The following is an 18,041-nucleotide window of genomic DNA, read 5'->3' on the forward strand; positions in this document are numbered from 1 at the left end:
GGACTTAGTGGTCGGGCATGTGAGCCTCGATCTAGTGGCAGTGTTGGCGAACACGGCCATGGGCAGAAAGGGACTTGGTGGGGACTAGGAAAGGGGTATTGGGGAAGGCTAATCCCCGTGTCTGTGGACATCCTGAGGATGCTAAAGAGTGGATCTGGAATGATCACTCATGGACGGATGGCCCTGTCCTGGAGAGACGGGACTGTGATGCAGGTGGTGTTAGACCATCGGTGTAACCAAGGTGAAGGGGCATGGCTTAGCGTAACAGGCTGATATGTCAATGGTACCTTGGGGTGTCGGTCACGAGATCAGACACGTGAAGCACTTGGATCGAGTACAAAGGTTGAGTGGCAGGGATGCCATTCTCGGGGCTAGCAAGTTCAAGTCCGAAATGGGACTTAGGGAGGTTGTGAGTGAGACTCCTCCAAGTGGTCGGAGGTGTGGTTAAGTGACTAAAATAGAATGGAAAATTTAGTCGCTTGCAGCATGGTAAGCTATCATCCAACAATATTAAGATATTAATCTCAATATGCAAGGGTTTTTGTCAAGCCAGTGCAAGATAGAGCAAAAGAGAATTAATAAGCCGGGCCAAGTATGCTTGGCTAAATAGACACTTAGGAATTCTTTCCCTATGCTTGTCTGGCCAAGTATAAATGCAAAGTCTAGTTTACTAACACTTGAACTGATAAAGGGTTTAGCAATACCAACCTCCTACAGTTATGGCAGTAAGAAAAGAATATCTGAAAGGACTAGCTGATAGGTAACTTTTGATACCTAAAGTTATATTTGCGATAGTTATTGCTCGTAAGCCAATTTCTTGTATCAATTGGGTAATTCGAAGAGTCAGTGCCAAAAGCAATGTGCGTTGCTTCGGAATGAGCAACCGCATTATTCAAACCGCATTATTCAAACTGCATTATTCAACCGCATTATTCAAACCAAACACATCACTAAGAACTTGTATAAACAAAATGGTGTACTAAAACTAATTTTGAGAACAGATTTATGACAATCTTGTTGTAACACGACACTAATAGCATAGCTAGATGCATCACAATGCACTTCGAAGGGTTTATCAAGATCTGAGATTTTGAGAATAAGAACTGTAGTCAAGATCTCCTTCAACTATACAAAACCATGTTGACAAGCTGGTGTCCAATGAAACGGTATTTTACTCTTTGTTAACTCAGTCAACGGAAGAGCAATTCTTGCAAAATTGCAGACAAACTTGAGATAGTATCCTGCCAAACCAAGAAAGGAATGAACATCTAATATAGTGGTCAGAACATCCCAAGCCATCACCCTTTCACCTTCTTTGGATCCACCTGAATTACGCCACCACCAACTATATATTCAAGAAAGTTCATGCGTAATTGTCCAAAAGCACATTTATTTTCCTTAGCATATAATTTGTGTTCACGCAACTTTTGAAACACCAACTCCAAGTGTTTCAAATGATCCTTCAACATTTCATTAAAGACTAAAACATTGTTGATATATAGAAAAACAAATGTGTCAAAATAATCTCAAAATATTATATCCATCATTGTGTTGAACGTTGTTGGAGCATTGTATAACCCAGATGGCATGACAAGGAATTCATAAGATTTGTATCAAGTCTTAAAGGCTATCTTCTCCACATCTTGATCTACCACCCGTGTCTAATGATACCCAGACCGCAAATCAAGTCGCGTGAAATACTTAGCCTTTAAGAGTTGCTCAAACAAGTCATCAATGCGAAACAAAGGATAACTGTTTGTTACTATGATCTTGTTGAGTGCCCGATAGTTGATACACATCCTCATAGTTCCATCTTTTTTCATAACAAAAAGGATTGACGCTCTATAAGGTGACTTGCTTAGTCAGATATGACCTTTGTCAAAAAGCTCTGTGAGTTGTTTCTTGAGTTCAACCATCTCCTTGATGTTCAAATAATATGGATCTTTTGTAGGCAGTTTAGAACCCAGAATGACCTCAATTTGATGATCAACCTCATGGCTAAGAGGTAGCCCTGGTGGCAAATCCTTTAAAAAGATATCCTAATTCTTCGCTAACAACTCCAATATTTTCTTTGGTACAGAATCAACTCTATCACTAATTCAAATTGAGTCACCAACACCCTCAACTTCCATCACTTGAACCCAAAAGGTCCAATATCCCTTCTTAACTATTTTTTGAGCAACTCTCGCAATTAAGAACTTAGCATCTCAATCCTTTGAGGAGTGCTTTTGCAACTGAAAGGACACATCGGGACGTCCTTCTGACTTTAATGTGATATGACTTTGTCCAGCACCATAAATCCCTTTAATATATTTGTTGAAGAAATCCATACCAAACACCATCTAAAAATCTGGTATCTTCAACACTACCAAGCCCACTCTTTCTTTTCACTTGGATATTTTTATTGGAACATCATTCAAAAAATTTCTAGCTACTTGCCCACCTTTTGCAAATTGAAAGTGTATGGGCGATATTTGCTCCACATTCAATCCTAAGAATTTAACCAAGTCTTTGGATATCACACTATGCGTAGCTCTCATGTCAATTATCACTAAAATTCAGTGTTTGCAGACAAAGCCTACCAAATACATCAAAGGATCAGTATTTGCATTGATAGCGAGAAAAGCTTCAAGAAAGTAACGAAAGTAACTCACCTCCTCTTCCTCATAGTTTGCATTGACCAACTCGTCAACCCCTTCAGCTTCACCACCACCGTCTTCCTTTATGATATTAACATGAGATCTTGTCTTATGCTTGTTAGGAAATTCCAAGGATCTATGTCCTAACTGTAAGCGACTAAATTTTCCATTCTACTTTAGTCACTTAACCACACCTCCGACCTCTTGAAGGAGTCTCATTCACAACCTCCATAAGTCTAATTCAGGACTTGGGACTTGCTAGCCCCGAGAATGGCATCCATGCCACTCAACATTTGCACTTGGTCCAAGTGCTCCACGTGTCCGATCCCATGACCGACACTCAAAGGTACCACTGACATGGCAACTTGTTACGCTAAGGCCATGCCCCATCACCTTTGCCACACTGGTAGTCCAATACCACTTGCATCACAGTCTTGGCTCTCCAAGACTAGGCAAACCATCCGTGAGTGGTCATCTCAAATCCACTCCTTAGCATCCTTAGGATGCCCACCGACAAGGGGAATAGCCTTCCCCAATATCCCTCTGTCAGTCCCCACTAAGTCCCTTTCTACCCTTGGCTGTGTTTGCCAACACTACCACTGGATCGAGGCCCACAAGCCCGACCACTAAGTCCCACGATCCTCTGGGACTTCCTCACCACACGACTGCGTCCTTGGTCATTGCCCCAGAGGACTGCTCCTCTTCCTTTCCACAGTCTGGGCCTTTGGGACAACATTTCGGAACACCATGGCCTTATGCGAGCCACCTGGGTACTCTCCCCGCCTTCCGCCCTTGGGTGCTCTAGCCATGGGCTTAGAGTGAGGTTCCGTTGAGCCACGCCTGGTATCCAAGTAGGTAGTGCCACCCACACTTGGACTGGGAGCATCGGCCAGTCGATCTCCCGGGGGAACTAGAGCCGGCTCTTGAACACTTCACCAAGCTACCCCGCTTGTCGGTCCATGTTCACTCTAGTCTTGGACTTCCCAGTGGTCAGCTCATCACCCAACACTGGGTCTGGCCTTCCTGGGCCAAACTGGCTCCACTGGGCTCCAACCCCACACTCTCCCTATACTTTTGGAACCCCCCCCCCCCGGGGGACGATCGCTTTGGGCTTTCACCCAACTGCCTGTATTAGTATTCGGACTCGGACTCGGGCTCGAACTCGGACTCGGACTCGGTCTCGGTCCCAGTTTCAGACTCGGACTCGGTCTCGGTCTCGGCTTCGACCTTGGTCTCGGTCTCGGTCTCGGGTCCATCTCGGACTCCATCTCAGATCCATCTCGGACTCCATCTCGGGTCCATCTCGGGTCCATCTCGGACTCCATCTCGGACTCCATCTCGGGTCCATCTCGGGTCCATCTCAGACTCCATCTCGGACTCCATCTCGGGTCCATCTCGGACTCCATCTCGGGTCCATCTCGGACTCCAAATCGGGTCCATCTCGGACTCCATCTCGAGTCCATCTCGAACTCCATCTCGGACTCCATCTCAGGTCCCAACTCGGACTCCGCTTCGGACTCCAACTCGGACTCCACCTCGGACTCCACTTCGGACTCCAACTCGGACTCCGCTTCGGACTCCAACTCGGACTCCACCTCGGACTCCATCTCGGGTCCTTCTCGGACTCCAGTTCGGACTCCAACTCGGGTCCATCTCGAGTCCATCTCGGACACTTTTACGTGTCATGTGTTGGTCCTTTTGGGTTCCTTTTTGGAGCCTCGCTTATTGCTCGCTTCGTGCTCATTCCTCGAGCACTTCGTTAGGAGTTCCACTCCCACTCTCGACCTTTCAAGTCGAAGCTTTTGGCCCAAACGTGTTACACTCGTTTGGCTTTCGCTTCGGCCACTACCACGTGGCACCCTTCCGTCTCCACTTTGGGGCCTAGGGATTTTGTGTCTCACACTAACTCTCCACAATGGAAGCAATGACCCACACTACATGTTCCACTAAAAGCAGGTTTTGCAAATTGCTACTACTTGTACCCACCAAGAGGAGGAACAGAGGGCTTAGAACAAGAAGAAGCTACCACCACCTTTGTTAACCATTGCTTGTGAGCCTCTAGGGCAGAACCTTCTTTCCACCCTCTGTTTATTCCCCTTGTTTATCATCACCTTGTTTATTCCTAAAATTCTTATTCTTGTCTGAGGTACCAGCATACGTCTGTTGATATTGTTCCATGAGCGAGTGACTAAAGGCAATTTATTGTGCTGCCTCCTTACACTCCAGGTATGTCTTTGGATTAAACTTCAAAGTCTCATTGCAAGAAAGTGAACTTAAACCCTCCAGGAAATAACATTGAGCATTTTTGTCACTTATATTGGCAATTTTAATGCACTTTTGAGCAAATGCATTAACGTAATGCATAAGGTCCCCTCACTGCTTTAACCACTACAGCTTGGCGCAAAGTCTTAGACCAAAATCATCTGACAAGTATTCCTTATGGATAGGAGACCTCATCTCGGTCCAACTTCTAGTTTGCCCTTTTTCAGCACACATCTGGTGCCACCAAGTTTTGGCATGATAAGTGAGAAAAGACTGCATGCGCACAACTTTCGTATGATCATCTATGTTTGCCGCTATGAAATAATTTTCCATATCGTACACCTAGTCTTCTAAAACTTGATAGTCCCGCATGCCTCTGAAATTGAGTGGTTTTAGAAGCTTGACCTTTGAAACTTGTGCAACCGGGGGCAGTTGCAAAACTTCATGGTCCTCAAAACTTGAAGAGGAGTTTGGTTGCTTAGGTTTAGCTGGTTTAGCTACCTCAACTTCTTTTTTCCTCTTTTTGTTCTCCTTCTTCAATTTGTGAATTTCCCTTCGCAAATTCTCAATCTCAACTTCCTAAGCCGTACGCTGAAGTGCTGCAGCATCTGGCTCTTCCCCTTTTGACTCAGCTTTAGTCTCTTTCGCAACATCTCCAATAGGAGTTCTCCTCTCGATTCACCCATCTAAATGTTTCAGCATCATCAGTATGGTTCCTTTTCACCATCCTGCGAGCTATATACATGCCTCTATCAGTAACTAAACATGCATACAACATTCTTACTGAATGGCGCAATCCAACTAATCCTTCACAAGTCACTTCAGATCTACTAAAGAAGTCTCTACATATGCAACTTGAGTTAGAAAATCCAACAAAAGTTGAATAGGAATCGCTGAGACAGTTCCTCTGATACCAAATGTAGTGCACTTGAATTTGGAGCTAAAATCCAAGCCTGTTACACTACGAAATGAGGGTCTGGTACAATCCCACAAGCACCAGCTCCCTGTATCCAACACCTACATGCAAAATGGTGTCAGACGGTATCTAGCACAATTTTGGCATACTGGTGGCTTAACGCAAGGAAGAGGGTACCACTAACTAGAGCAGCATGGAGCTTGGGCTTAGACCCAAACCGAACACAGAATAAAGAACAACATAACCCAACGGAAGCCAAACTAATGTCTCAAGTGGTCGGACATGCATTCTAACCACTATCCCTACTATACATTTGGAACGCCCCATATCCCCCCCCCCCCCCCCAAGCCTCCCCTAGTACCAATAATTAGTCTCTGGGACAAGCTTAAAACTTACTAAATATGGAATGTCTCTATATTACAAATTTTGGCATGGGATGAACACTATTGTGTTCAATACAATCTCTACATTCTGTAAATGTGCCAAATAAGCAAATCTAGACACTTTCCACAAATAGTATTTAGGACCAAAATGAGACTAGCACAAAGGGCATGATAGTGAAGGTGTTTGGTAGACATGGTAAGCTATTATGCAGCGATATTAAAGGTTTCTTATCCACAACATGAGACTCCTCAAGCCAATTCCACCATCAAAGACCCGCATCACGCAAAACTATTGGAATAACCACTAAAGCCTCTACATCTGAAGTTCCCCTAGTAGACAAGAACTTCTTCACATTGGCTAGCTAAACGAGACACTTGTCCACACCACTATTATTGGAAAAGGTTGGAATCTTGAGTTGATCTACTAAAGAAGGCTTACTTGGAGCGCTACCATGTCCAGCCTCAACTGCCTCAACACGCCCACGTATGGTATCCATCATGCTATGCATCTTGTCTTGCATCTCTTGCTGATTTAGATTAAGGGCTCATAGCTCATGAATCACATCTTGAATGGTCTAAATCTTTGCAGCTCTATCTGCACCATCGTTGACACCACCATTGACAATAGGATTCCAGCGTTCAACTTGGTCGGCCATCGCAACCAACTCCTCTGATACCAATGTTATGATTCGGTGCATAAAGACAAAGATCTAGTCACCCTAGACTATGCTACACCACCTCTTGAGGTTCCTCACCACCCAACCACCCCCGAGCTACCTCAAAAGCTCCACTACGCTGCCATTCCACTGTGAGCCCTAAGGTAGGATATGTCCCTTACCCTAACATGCCTTAATATCTCCCTTTGACTGACCACGTGGTCAAAGCTGGCACGTAACAAGGACTTATTACCATAGAGAAGCTTGGAATTAGCAATCTTGAAAGCCTGTGGGCATAAGTATCAAGCATACCGAGCTTTATGAGCCTTGAAGTTGCAACCTCTATTTATGTCAGCTTCTTGCCAACCTGATGCACTCTGCATTCATCACCAGCCATCTCAATCAGGATGGCGTAGTGACTCCACAAAGATGTGAGGACCAATTTCCAAGCCTGCTGGATTTCTAGGTTTCTTCCAGGTTTGCAATTCAACAACCTTAGATGTACATGTCTAAAAGATGATTTGAGCTTGGAAATTCTAAATCTGGAATTCAGCTATGGCTATAGTTAAGTTGCACTACAACCTATAGAAAGAATGGGTATAATGTAAATCGGTATGGTGTCCTTAAAAAATGAAAAACCACTTACTTGTGATAGGCTCCCATAATTGACCAGCCTAAAACTCATTCCATATAGTTAAAATGGATCTAGGAATTAGTTAAGTCCCCATCTCCATCCATATCCATTCGCTATACAAAGTCCATACTAGAAGCAGTTTACAGTGGTGAGCAAGGGAATGGTTTACCTTTGACTCTTTTAAAGGTTGGTATAGGAAGAGCCTTCGGGAAGAAACTTGTGATTGACAAGCCTCTTATGTTTGTGGGGATGCATAGTTACTTTTTGGACAAAATGAAGATCACTTGAAGTATTATTAGGTGCCAGCTTTAACCACATGGTCAATGTCAGTCAAAAGGAGGCTCTTGGGTATAAGGGACTTAACCTACCCTGAGGCTTATAGTGGAGCAATGGCACAGTGGAGCTTTTGAGGTAACTCAAGGGTGGTTGGGTGGTGAGGAACCTCAAGAGGTGGCATAGCATAGTCTAGGGAAATTATATCTCTGTCTTTTTGTGCCAGATCATCAAAATCTTCAATCTCTTCAATCCCTGAATATTGACCTAACCTCCTAGTGACTCATCCTTGAGGTAAAGAGGTTCAGGAGAACCTGTTATAACACTCATGTTCTTTTAGTTCTAGACTAGAAAAGAAAATCACTATACCTAAAATTTTTCAATAACTTGGCTGAATTTAGAGTGCACTTCCACAATTACATTATTGTCATCTATATGGAAGATTAGGGAGGTCATGACTAGCTCACTCTTTTCACTCCAGATGTATTCTAGCTCTTGAAGCAATGCTGATTTGCCACACTTCTTTGGGCTGGCCATTAGCATAATACAGGAGGGTTCCCTCCCCTAGAAATGCCATCATTGTCAACGTTTTGACTTCTATTTAACACATAAGAAGAATAACTTTGCTAAATAGTATGGAAAAGAGGATAGTGATGGAGAAAATTGTTACGAAGAATTATGAGAAATGAAAAGTGTTGCTTTGCTGTTTCTCTCTATTTGTCCTCTTGCCTTTAGCATTTATAGATAGATTAAAGAAACACATAGTCTTCAGAATAAAGTTTATTTTCTTGTGGTTCCAACCATTCCATATCAGGGTAGAAGATAACCTGAAGAGACAATAAGCTGTGAATTTGAAACAAGAAGAAGAAATTGAAGTGCCTTACTTCCACACTGATACTGATGGGGAAGAGTTCGATGACATATTTTAGCAATGGTTAGAATTGAACTCAAGCTGATATACTTCGTGACATCTGAAGTAATTCTTGGGCACACACACTCAAGAGTGATCTTCCTCATAAAGCTACAACAGGCTGGAGAGGGATTTGTGCTTTTGCAATTGCTGAGAATTCCATTGATGTTGTTGTCACATGTTGTATCAGCTTCAGAGAAGTTAAAGAAGGAAGCACTTGCTACAAGCAGTAACACTACAAATGTTTTCATCACTGCCATTCATCAATGCCTTAGATGCTGTATATGGTTCTTATATAGTGGAGATCTGTTTGATGAACACTATGAATGAAAGTATCTGATCCCACAACCAACAAACAACAAGTTCTAATATTGACTGGCAAACAGACCGTGGTGTCAAACACGGCATGGTTGCCAGTCAGCACGGCAGCATAGTCAGCACGGCATGCTTGCCAGTCAAGATTAAAACTTGTAGTTGCATGACTTTGACCACAGACCATGACTCTCGTATGTGACTTTTGTTGACTTTATTTGAAAAATATACTCTTTGAGCATGGCAGTTGATAAAACCACGTCTTTCTGGGGTGATGCCGCATTCAAGATTGAAATTCCGGTGATGTTCAAATTTCTAGTTTCACAAGAAGAAAATGATTTCTCACTGGGGCATCGTACTTCTCTTCGCACTTGGCATGAATCTGTCGTCTGAGGTATGATCACATGATTCTGAAATGAAACTCTTAAGGTTTTCTTTCTTTTGTATAAGATCATGGACATGGAAATTCTACTGGAGTTCAAGCAAGGCATGTTGCAAAGCAATTCTACCTTTTCTAACTGGCATGAAGGAAGCAAGGATGGGATTTGCAGCTGGAGAGGCATTAGTTGCAATTCTAAACGCCAAGTAGTGTCCATACATCTATCCTCTGTGGATCTTGATGAAGCCTTGGTGGGAACTCTCACGCCAAGGCTTGGGCAGCTTTCATATCTTTCAGAGCTCGATCTATCGTTTAACAAAATAACGGGGCAAATTCCTACCACCCTCGGAAATTGCTCCTCACTCACAGAGCTCAACTTGAGAGGGAACCAATTGACTGGCCATATTCCAGCAACATTAGGGCAGCTCCAGAATCTCACTGAGCTCTGGCTATCTGATAATTTCTTGAGCGGGTCTATTCCATCGAGTGTTGGGAACTGCTCCAAGCTGCGGTTCCTCAGTCTGGAAAACAACACCTTAACGGGCTCTATATCTCCATCGCTGGGTAAGCTCAAGAAATTGGAAAGTTTATCACTTTTTACAAACAATTTGGAGGGGCTTATACCAATCACTCTTGGAAACCTTTCGCACCTCACATTTCTAGACATGTCTGACAACCTTCTATATGGCCCATTACCTGGCTCTTTTGCTGGTCTTCGTAGGCTAAAGTGGTTGGGACTATCGCGAAACTATTTTCTCAATGGATCGATTCCTTCGGATGTTATGGTGGGCATGCCATCTCTAACGCACCTAGAGCTCCATTACAACAACTTTACAGGAAACATTCCCATGTTTAATGCGTCTTCTCCTGTTGTACTACTTCGCTTGGACGTTAACAGCCTGACAGGAAGCATTCCGCATTCAATCACAGAGATCAAGGCTCTCCAGCAATTGCACCTCAACAAAAACTATCTAGATGGAAGCATTCCAAAAGGCATTAGCCAGCTGGATCGTCTTGAGATACTTGACTTGAGTGACAACTATCTCAGAAATGAAGTTCCTCCACTCGACAAATGCACCAATCTTGGCTATCTCGACCTCCACAGAAACTTGATACGGAGCAAAATGCCAACGTTTGGTGCATGCACTAACCTTGTTTACTTGGATCTCTCAACGAACGAGTTCCAGGGAGAGATTAGCTCAAGGCTAGGGAATTGCTCCCAGCTCAAGGTTGTCAACTTTGCGCAGAACAATTTCACGGGTGAGGTGCCTACACGCTTCACAGCATGCAGCTAGGCTTGGGGGACATCCTAAACCCTAAACAGGTGATGGATGAAGCTCCCGCAGACGCACTCCCCTGAGTGATCACGTGCTGGAGATGCCTCCCGAACCCCGGTTCGTTCCTGGTCAGGGCTAAACTCGCGTTGCAAGCTCAGCCACATCTTCTACCGCGCTTTGCAAGAGACGGAAGCATATGATTGCATCCTTCTCTGCATGACCGATGACCTTCAGGGTCTGGCCAATGGACTCTAGGTATGTCCCAGTCACCCCAGGTCGTCCCCCACCGGTCAACGCCCGGTCAACGCTCAGTATACTGTCCAAACAGGAATATTCCCGAATATTCCCTGACAGTCAGATTGTTGACCGAGTCAACGAGGCCTACACCATTCGATTCTGCACCCCTTTCCAAGTGTGACTACGTTGGTCTCATCTCCTTACGATGGACACCACACCTTGGAAAGCTCGCGAATCTCATAATGGTGCCATGCGACGACGTCAATGCCACACGCACCGACACCTCGCAGGAAAAGGACCTTTCTGCATGAGCGAAGGACCTTGGGTACGTACCAGTCACTCCAGGCCACCTCCCTTTCGAGTCAACGCACGGTCAACGCGGAGTCAACGGTCAGAATGGAATATTCCCGAATATTCCCTGACAGTGTTTTTGTTGACCGAGTCAAAACGGCATATACCGTTGGATTCCGCTCTTCCTTCCGATCGTGAATATGTGAGTTTCAACTCTGAACTCCACACACGATTCGTTGAAAAGCGTGTTTTCCATTAAAACGGTGCCGCTCCTTCGACATCGGCAACGCACGCCAACAGCTCGCGGGATGGCTCTCCCCTGCATCACGCTGGACTCCGGGTATGTATGAGTGACCTCAGGCCCTCCACCATCCCAGTCCACAAACGGTCAACGCGGGGTCAACGGTCACGACGGAATATTCCCTGCAAAGTGGACCACGTTTTTCATCGCCGGGTACGTACGAGTGACACAAGCATTGTGGACGTAACGCATGCATCATATCATGCCGCGTTTACAAGTTATCTTGCGTCAAAGGTACGTCACCCGCTGGACGAACGCTTACTGTCTTCGGCGATCTGCCGAAGTCATTCTCCGCGACTACCACTGCTGTGGAGTAACCAACACCAGCTGTGCTACGTTCGCACCCTCGCGAGCCAACGCTGCCACGCCACTTCGCATGGCCGCCACACGGACTCGCGCCACGTGACAGAGCCAAAATATAAGTAGAGTCGGCACCGAGCTAGGGTTAGGGTAGACACTAGACAACTACACCCGGCTGATGAGTCCCAAAAAGGACGAAACCGGTCTCGGATTGTCTCTTGTCCTCTCCCTCGCTCACGAATGAATGAAAATTCATTCCCTCGCCTCCTCTACTTGCTCTCGATCACGCCGTTTCGACAACGGCACACGGAGAATGTGGATTGCACAAAGTGGTGCCGCGATCTCGCCGGATTGCAGAGCGTGAAGCTGCATGTGTCGGAGGTTCTTGACGACTTGAGTCGTGGAAACACGACCAAGTCATGGGAACTTTGTTGACTGGTGGAGGACAGTTCGGGACGACATCCCGACATAGCGAAGTGTCCGCGGTGGATGGACGTGGAAGACACTATGGGCGCATTTTTGGATCTAGTGACAGGGAAGTGCTGTCACAAAGGGGGCCAGTGGCGGATGGTCGAGTTGGTTTGCTCGCGGAGGGGATCCCACATGGTTCTTGCTTCAGGGCTAGTCCTTTGAGAAGGTTCGCGGAGGCTTGCAAGTCTTGTGATTGTCACGATGCCGGCAACGGGGGCTCGTATATCATTGAAGGGGGCCAGCGCACTTGTCTAGTGTGGGAGGCAAGGTAGCACGCTCTAGTCTAGAGCTGGAGGAGGCTCACACCTTGCTTGTTCTACGCCTTGGAGTTTGTTCGCAATGGGCACCGACTTAGTGCTGGAAGTACACTGGGGAGGTAGGCGCTCCAAGACACAGCATCACGTCTTGGGGCGTAACAGGTGGCTTCAGCTTGTGCAGTGGAATCACCTTGGAGGCGAGTGACCCATGAGCGACGCCGGGTCATCGTGCTCGAGTTGGACTGCTTGGCTGCGACGACGTCGAGCTAGATCGACATGGTGTTCATCTGGCTTGACATCATTGTAACCGAGTGGAGGAGTGGCGAGGCGAAGCAGGTGGCTTCAAGCTCCGTGGTGGAGTCACCTGGGAGGTGGACGGCCCAAGAGCAGCGCCGGGCGTTCGCGCTCATAGTTTCACTAGTTTCTTCGAGAGTGCGCTCTCAATGTTGTTTTGATCCCTTTGGGATTGGGGTAATGTACATATATGTTTAGTGATCTCGCCGGATTGCAGCACCGCGGGGTGTCTTTGACCCTAAACGCCAAAACGCGCCTAAACCCTAAACCCTAAACCTAAACCTAAACCCTAAACCCTAAACCCTAGCCCTAAACCCTAACCCTAAACCCTAAACCCATGAAAAATTTCAATATGCACAATAAATATTTTTCAGAAATTGTTCAATAAGGAACTTCTTAACTTTAGAAGTTTATAACTACAGCAAGCTATATAAAATTAAATATAAAATGCTAGCTTTCAAAGATGTCATCTTGATCATACATTTTAAATTTAGAAAAATGTTTTAAATTAAAAGAATGACGTTAATTATTTTTCACTTTAAGGAAAATGGGAATATATCTATGATACCCATATATATTCTATAATAATCCTCAATTTTAATAAACTTTTCTCTAATTCATTTATAATGGGGTAGGGGATATGGGCAATTCCAAATATAATGGGGATAATGGGTAGGTTGAGGTATGAACTACTTGAGATATTATTTATCTCCCCATTAGGTGTGCTATCTTTTGTTTTGAATCTTGCTTATATCTAAGCCTAAACTCTACCATGTTAGTTGGCGTATTTTGCTATAAATATGCTAAAATCATTTAGCTTTGTTTTGCATGTTGATTTTAGAGTTGGAATTCTAAATGCTCTAAAACCATTATGATATTGCTCCATGTTCATGTTCCTTCATTTTTTTGTTGTATGCTTAAGAGTTTAACTTCATCCTTTTGTTCACTGTACCATAGCTCTAAAACTTAGATTCTGTTCTGGTGCCCTTGTTCAAGGGTTAAATTCCATTTTATAATTATTCACTATAGGGAAGTTATGGTAGCTCTTCATCCTGTTCATTCCATATACTAATATTGTATAGAGTTTTTCTCTCAATAACAGCATAGGATATTGCACTTCCTACCATCAACAAAGAGAGGTACCAACTGAAAAGCAATGTTCCCATAGCTTTGGACTGGTTGACAAGGTTTTCACTGCCACACTCGATCTTTTGGTGGTGACGAACAAACACTTGGCAACCCAGAGGCAGGAACGTTGCTGGGAACACAAGAAGTAATGAGAGCTGAAGCAGCCAAATGCCATGGAAGATGATACAAATTGACTTCCAAAACTTGATCATCATGGCATTGTGATTCTGTGGCACAAACACTTCCACGAGGCTTGAGAACATACAGGCAGTCACAATGAGCTGTAGAAGCATATGATAATGTCCTTCCACGCCGACATGATCCGTGGAATGCCAATGAAAGAGGAAGAGTTCTTGGGCGAACGCTGCTGCTTCCATGAGACTTACAAAAGCACTTGGCAAGTGTAGCTTGGAACGTAAACAGAGTGCATAGATCATGAACGGAATAGCCATGGAGATGTGCTCCAGGTCAGGATAGCTTCGTGATGGCTGAAGAATGCAGTGGAAAGTGATGACTCCTGCACTCCCAAGGAAGAGAATGTAAAACTCAGCTGGCTTTGTAATGAGGGAGAGTCGCCCAGGTTTTTCATGGCCTCGAAAACGAGATGCTGCATTCGTGAGAAAAAGCAAGAGTCCCCAAAAGATGAACGCAATTGCTGGAATACCATGACCAAGGAACACAAGAAATCTGTTTGCCATTGTATCACATGTTTCCTTGACAAGCTTGAAATTTAAGGTGATGTATCACCGGGTCAAGGACGGTATTCTTATACTCATGTTAAAGCCGGTCATTGGTTGGTTGGCTATTCATTGATTGACCAGTATTTGAAGAGCTTAGACTTTGATCAAAGTAAAATATCGAAAGTTCTGTATCCACCTTGACCAACATTTCTGAGTGACTAACTTCTGTCATCTTTATTTGTCATGTATTCTTCCATTGACCACCACTATATGCTGGAATACCATGACCAAGGAACACTAGAAATCTGTTTGCCATTGTGTCACATGTGCTTGAAATTTAAAGTGATGTATGACCGGGTCAAGGACGGTATTCTGACACTCATGTAGTCGGTCATTGGTTGGTTTGATCCGAAGAGCCTAGACATTTCAAATTAAAGTATGGAAAGTTCTGTATCCACTGTTCATTTGCCTATTTCTGGGTTTGCTATTGTATTGTCATGTTCTTCCATTGCCTAAACTTTGATCAGAGTAAAGCATCTGAATCCACCACGACCTAGACTCATGGAGGTCAATTGCTCATCAGCTTTTTCATTTGAGTTCTGGATTAACAAGTTAGCATTTCTTAAGAACTGCCAAGACGAGGAAGAAATGAAGGTATGCTGAGGCCAATAGATGCGTCCTCATGTTCCTTTGCCCGAAGCTTATACCTCCAACTTTGAAGGCTGTCCCAGAACGTGATGCCTAAAAATGTGACCCAAAAGCCAATAAACACACCGCAGCCAAATGCCCACACTGAAGCCTCACGGAAGAGGAAGTCCTTCTCCCAACTTTTGTGACTTGCAGGGTGCTCTTGATCCTTTGTTGCATAGCCACAAGGAGACAATGGAAACCCACAAAGGTTCTTATTGCCTTGGAATGCAAGTGGAAACCGAGTGTTTAAATTGTATGCAGTTGGGACCAATCCGCTTAAGTTGTTGAATGAAACATTAAAGGCTGACAAAGGCAACTCCCCAAACTCGTTTGGGATCCTGCCTTGGAGCATGTTCCAGGATAAGTCAAGCGACTGAAGCTTTTTCAAGCTGGAAAGGTTGAGAGGTATGGCACCGGTGAACTGGTTGTGCGAGAGGTTAAGATGCATTAGTCCAACCAGTTGCCCAATTTCTTCTGGGATGACACCCTCGAGAGAGTTGCTTGAGATGTCCAATGAAGTCATGTTGTTTGCAACAACGATCGTTGTCCGATCAAACTGTATCCTTGCGTCGTTGACTATGATGACCAGGCTCAACTCTACCCCTGTGTAAATGCCAAGATTCAAATCCCCACTCGTGTTGCCCTTGAAACCTTGAAACTTCCAAAGCGCGCGTGGCAGCTGCCCTGTGAGTTTATTGTTTGACAGATCTAGAATTTGGAGCCAAATGAGATTGGTGGTGCAATCTGGAATCTGGCCAAACAGCTTGTTGTATGCAAAAGACAATATCATAATTCCTGACCAGCTGCAAGTTTCTTGAGGGATCTCGCCTGTGAAATGGTTCCTACTATAGTCCATGACTCTGAGATAAGTGGAATTCAAGCTTTTTGCTGGAATTGTGCCGCTCAACGTGTTGTTGGAAATGACAAAGAAGACCAAGCTTGTCAAGTTACTCAAGTCAAGCAGCACCTCACCCGTGAAATTGTTCTGCGCAAAGTTGACAACCTTGAGCTGGGAGCAATTCCCTAGCCTTGAGCTAATCTCTCCCTGGAACTCGTTCGTTGAGAGATCCAAGTAAACAAGGTTAGTGCATGCACCAAACGTTGGCATTTTGCTCCGTATCAAGTTTCCGTGGAGGTCGAGATAGCCAAGATTGGTGCATTTGTCGAGTGGAGGAACTTCATTTCTGAGATAGTTGTCACTCAAGTCAAGTATCTCAAGACGATCCAGCTGGCTAATGCCTTTTGGAATGCTTCCATCTAGATAGTTTTTGTTGAGGTGCAATTGCTGGAGAGCCTTGATCTCTGTGATTGAATGCGGAATGCTTCCTGTCAGGCTGTTAACGTCCAAGCGAAGTAGTACAACAGGAGAAGACGCATTAAACATGGGAATGTTTCCTGTAAAGTTGTTGTAATGGAGCTCTAGGTGCGTTAGAGATGGCATGGCCACCATAACATCCGAAGGAATCGATCCATTGAGAAAATAGTTTCGCGATAGTCCCAACCACTTTAGCCTACGAAGACCAGCAAAAGAGCCAGGTAATGGGCCATATAGAAGGTTGTCAGACATGTCTAGAAATGTGAGGTGCGAAAGGTTTCCAAGAGTGATTGGTATAAGCCCCTCCAAATTGTTTGTAAAAAGTGATAAACTTTCCAATTTCTTGAGCTTACCCAGCGATGGAGATATAGAGCCCGTTAAGGTGTTGTTTTCCAGACTGAGGAACCGCAGCTTGGAGCAGTTCCCAACACTCGATGGAATAGACCCGCTCAAGAAATTATCAGATAGCCAGAGCTCAGTGAGATTCTGGAGCTGCCCTAATGTTGCTGGAATATGGCCAGTCAATTGGTTCCCTCTCAAGTTGAGCTCTGTGAGTGAGGAGCAATTTCCGAGGGTGGTAGGAATTTGCCCCGTTATTTTGTTAAACGATAGATCGAGCTCTGAAAGATATGAAAGCTGCCCAAGCCTTGGCGTGAGAGTTCCCACCAAGGCTTCATCAAGATCCACAGAGGATAGATGTATGGACACTACTTGGCGTTTAGAATTGCAACTAATGCCTCTCCAGCTGCAAATCCCATCCTTGCTTCCTTCATGCCAGTTAGAAAAGGTAGAATTGCTTTGCAACATGCCTTGCTTGAACTCCAGTAGAATTTCCATGTCCATGATCTTATACAAAAGAAAGAAAACCTTAAGAGTTTCATTTCAGAATCATGTGATCATACCTCAGACGACAGATTCATGCCAAGTGCGAAGAGAAGTACGATGCCCCAGTGAGAAATCATTTTCTTCTTGTGAAACTAGAAATTTGAACATCACCGGAATTTCAATCTTGAATGCGGCATCACCCCAGAAAGACGTGGTTTTATCAACTGCCATGCTCAAAGAGTATATTTTTCAAATAAAGTCAACAAAAGTCACATACGAGAGTCATGGTCTGTGGTCAAAGTCATGCAACTACAAGTTTTAATCTTGACTGGCAAGCATGCCGTGCTGACTATGCTGCCGTGCTGACTGGCAACCATGCCGTGTTTGACACCACGGTCTGTTTGCCAGTCAATATTAGAACTTGTTGTTTGTTGGTTGTGGGATCAGATACTTTCATTCATAGTGTTCATCAAACAGATCTCCACTATATAAGAACCATATACAGCATCTAAGGCATTGATGAATGGCAGTGATGAAAACATTTGTAGTGTTACTGCTTGTAGCAAGTGCTTCCTTCTTTAACTTCTCTGAAGCTGATACAACATGTGACA

The 18,041-nt window shown here is 44.6% G+C and overlaps 3 protein-coding genes across 3 annotated transcripts; 1 reads left to right on the forward strand and 2 right to left on the reverse strand.

Moving 5' to 3' along the window:
* Positions 1 to 9,281: 9,281 nt before the first annotated feature.
* Positions 9,282 to 10,659, forward strand: LOC112347529 (probable leucine-rich repeat receptor-like protein kinase At5g63930). The gene is made up of 2 exons (XM_024678562.1): positions 9,282 to 9,379; positions 9,436 to 10,659. The coding sequence occupies exons 1-2, from the start codon at positions 9,320 to 9,322 to the stop codon at positions 10,657 to 10,659; spliced, it is 1,284 nt and encodes a 427-aa protein (XP_024534330.1). The 5' UTR covers positions 9,282 to 9,319.
* Positions 10,660 to 13,826: 3,167 nt separating this feature from the next.
* Positions 13,827 to 14,618, reverse strand: LOC112347530. Its single transcript, XM_024678564.1, has one exon. The coding sequence runs from the start codon at positions 14,616 to 14,618 to the stop codon at positions 13,827 to 13,829; it is 792 nt and encodes a 263-aa protein (XP_024534332.1).
* Positions 14,619 to 15,222: 604 nt separating this feature from the next.
* On the reverse strand, positions 15,223 to 17,605 carry LOC112347531 (LRR receptor-like serine/threonine-protein kinase FLS2). Its single transcript, XM_024678565.1, has 2 exons — positions 17,508 to 17,605; positions 15,223 to 17,451 (listed from the first exon to the last, which is right to left on the reverse strand). Exons 1-2 carry the CDS (start codon positions 17,565 to 17,567, stop codon positions 15,223 to 15,225), a joined length of 2,289 nt encoding a protein of 762 aa, XP_024534333.1. The 5' UTR covers positions 17,568 to 17,605.
* Between the last annotated feature and the right edge of the window lie 436 nt (positions 17,606 to 18,041).

The sequence above is a fragment of the Selaginella moellendorffii genome, unplaced genomic scaffold (assembly GCF_000143415.4).
Source record: "Selaginella moellendorffii unplaced genomic scaffold, v1.0 SELMOscaffold_22, whole genome shotgun sequence".
Classification (NCBI taxonomy): domain Eukaryota; kingdom Viridiplantae; phylum Streptophyta; class Lycopodiopsida; order Selaginellales; family Selaginellaceae; genus Selaginella; species Selaginella moellendorffii.